Source organism: Triticum dicoccoides, chromosome 7A, assembly GCF_002162155.2.
Source record: "Triticum dicoccoides isolate Atlit2015 ecotype Zavitan chromosome 7A, WEW_v2.0, whole genome shotgun sequence".
Taxonomy (NCBI): Eukaryota; Viridiplantae; Streptophyta; class Magnoliopsida; order Poales; family Poaceae; genus Triticum; species Triticum dicoccoides.
Window position 1 is genome coordinate 147598439 of NC_041392.1, and position 1928 is coordinate 147600366.

The 1928-nt window shown below is 50.9% G+C and overlaps 1 protein-coding gene across 1 annotated transcript; it reads right to left on the bottom strand.

Annotated features, from left to right (window-relative positions):
• Nucleotides 1–532: 532 nt before the first annotated feature.
• LOC119331751 lies at nt 533–1468 on the bottom strand. The gene is made up of 2 exons (XM_037604914.1): nt 733–1468; nt 533–637 (listed from the first exon to the last, which is right to left on the bottom strand). Exons 1-2 carry the CDS (start codon nt 1282–1284, stop codon nt 572–574), a joined length of 618 nt encoding a protein of 205 aa, XP_037460811.1. The 5' UTR covers nt 1285–1468; the 3' UTR covers nt 533–571.
• Between the last annotated feature and the right edge of the window lie 460 nt (nt 1469–1928).

Below are 1928 nucleotides of genomic sequence, written 5' to 3' on the forward strand. Positions count from 1 at the left end.
AGCACAACAACGAAGCAATTTCTCTTCTACTATACTTTTTTTACATGAAATCTCATTCACATACGAGAAATCAATACATCAACTTAGTTTTGTTTCTTTCAAAAAACAATAAATTATGGATGAATGATGAGGGCGGGCCTGTATTTCACACATTGTCAAAGTATAGTTCAGCACTGCTTAAACCAATTGATCCATCACATATAAAAGTGGCCTCAAACAACATTTTTTTCAAAAGCCAAGCACAAAAACTACTTTTGCAGATAATTTTAGTGCAACTTCCAAGAAGTTCAAAGCCTCCCCAAGAGAGTTCAATGTAGAGAGAGAGATACGTGGCAACTGGGAGGGGCTAAAAATTTCACTAACTATACATAGTTCGGTACTCTATCCAACATCACCCTTCCAAGCATTAACACAAACATGTTGTGGGAAACAAACACCAACCGAAGAGAGATGGAGCAGCATCAGCAGTACTCCTTCCCCCACAACCAACAATACCGAGACACATCCATCAATAGTTTTTCATTTCTTTTTATTGCTTGGGCATAAGAGCAAACAGGTTGTGTGCAACAAATCAACGCACTTCTCTTTTCTGTATTGAGATTTCTCTGCATCTGAACCATTGCATCAACGTCTTCTCCTAAAATCAACACCCAAAACACCGAATAAGTGTGCCAAACAAGGATTTGAAACTAAAAAAAGCAAAAATGAACTGAAGTTGCTAGACAAGATGACCTTCGTCGCGGGAACTAGGGAGCAAGGGTGGGAGGCGATTGAGGTCGATGAGGCGCTGGCTCGCCAAAGCGGGATGGCTGGGGAGTCAACTGCGCCGAAGCGGCGGATAGGCAGGGTCACAGGCCCAAGCGCGAGGCCGGAGTGGAGGGGTGTCACCATGGATTTGGGAGGTGGCTCCTGGTGGCGGGGGACGCAGGCGACGGAGGAAGTTGTGCGGCAGCAGCAGACGAGCAGCGCGCCCGACCGGAGGACGAAGGTGGGGCGCCGACGCCCGGCCGGAGGAGGAAGGTGGGTCCGCAGACATGGTAGGAAGGCGGGACGACGACTACATTTTTTGGCGTTGAAGGCGCGTGCGGTCGAAAGAAGGCTCGGATCCCGTCCAAGCTCTGCCCACCGGCGGCGGCGCAGGGAATGTGGTGGTGGAGTGTAGAGGGCGACGCGCTGGGTGGGGCGGCGGGTAGGCGGGGGTTGGGAGGTGGAGGTCGTGGAGCTGGTGGACCTCTGCTGGATCTCCACCGGCGATGGTTTTGGCGCTGAGCCGCGCGCGGCCATGGCGGGAATGCGGCGGTGGGACGCCGGAGGCGCGCAGGGAAGGGGCGCGGCAGCGGGGTCTCCGGGGAGGGCGCGCAGTGACGGTGTTCTCCGGGAAGGCGCGCGGCGGCGGGGTTCTCCGGGAAGGCGCGCGGCGGTGTGGGGATCCGAGGAAGCGGTTGGCGGCGGGGGATTCAGTGGTGTGGGGCAGTCAAGATCGCGTTGGGGGCAGGGGGCGCCGGTTGGGTCGTGGGGTGGTGGGAGGTCAGGTGTTGTTTTTTCCAGTCAGCTCGGGAGGATCCAATCTGGCCTATATAGGGCCGACCATGATCCGAATAGTTATTTTGATCCCAGGATCAGAATAGTGTTATCATATATATATATATGTATGTATGCATATGTATATGTTGCTGTTCTAAGAATGATCATGATGCTCTCATGCCCGTATTTTATTTTATTGACACCTCTATCTCTAAACATGTGGACATATTTTTTGATTTCGGCTTTCGCTTGAGGATAAGCGAGATCTAAGCTTGGGGGAGTTGATACACCCATTTTGCATCATGCTTTTATATCGATATTTATTGCATTATGGACTGTTATTACACATTATGTCACAATACTTATGCCTTTTCTCTCTTATTTTACAAGGTTTACATGAAGAG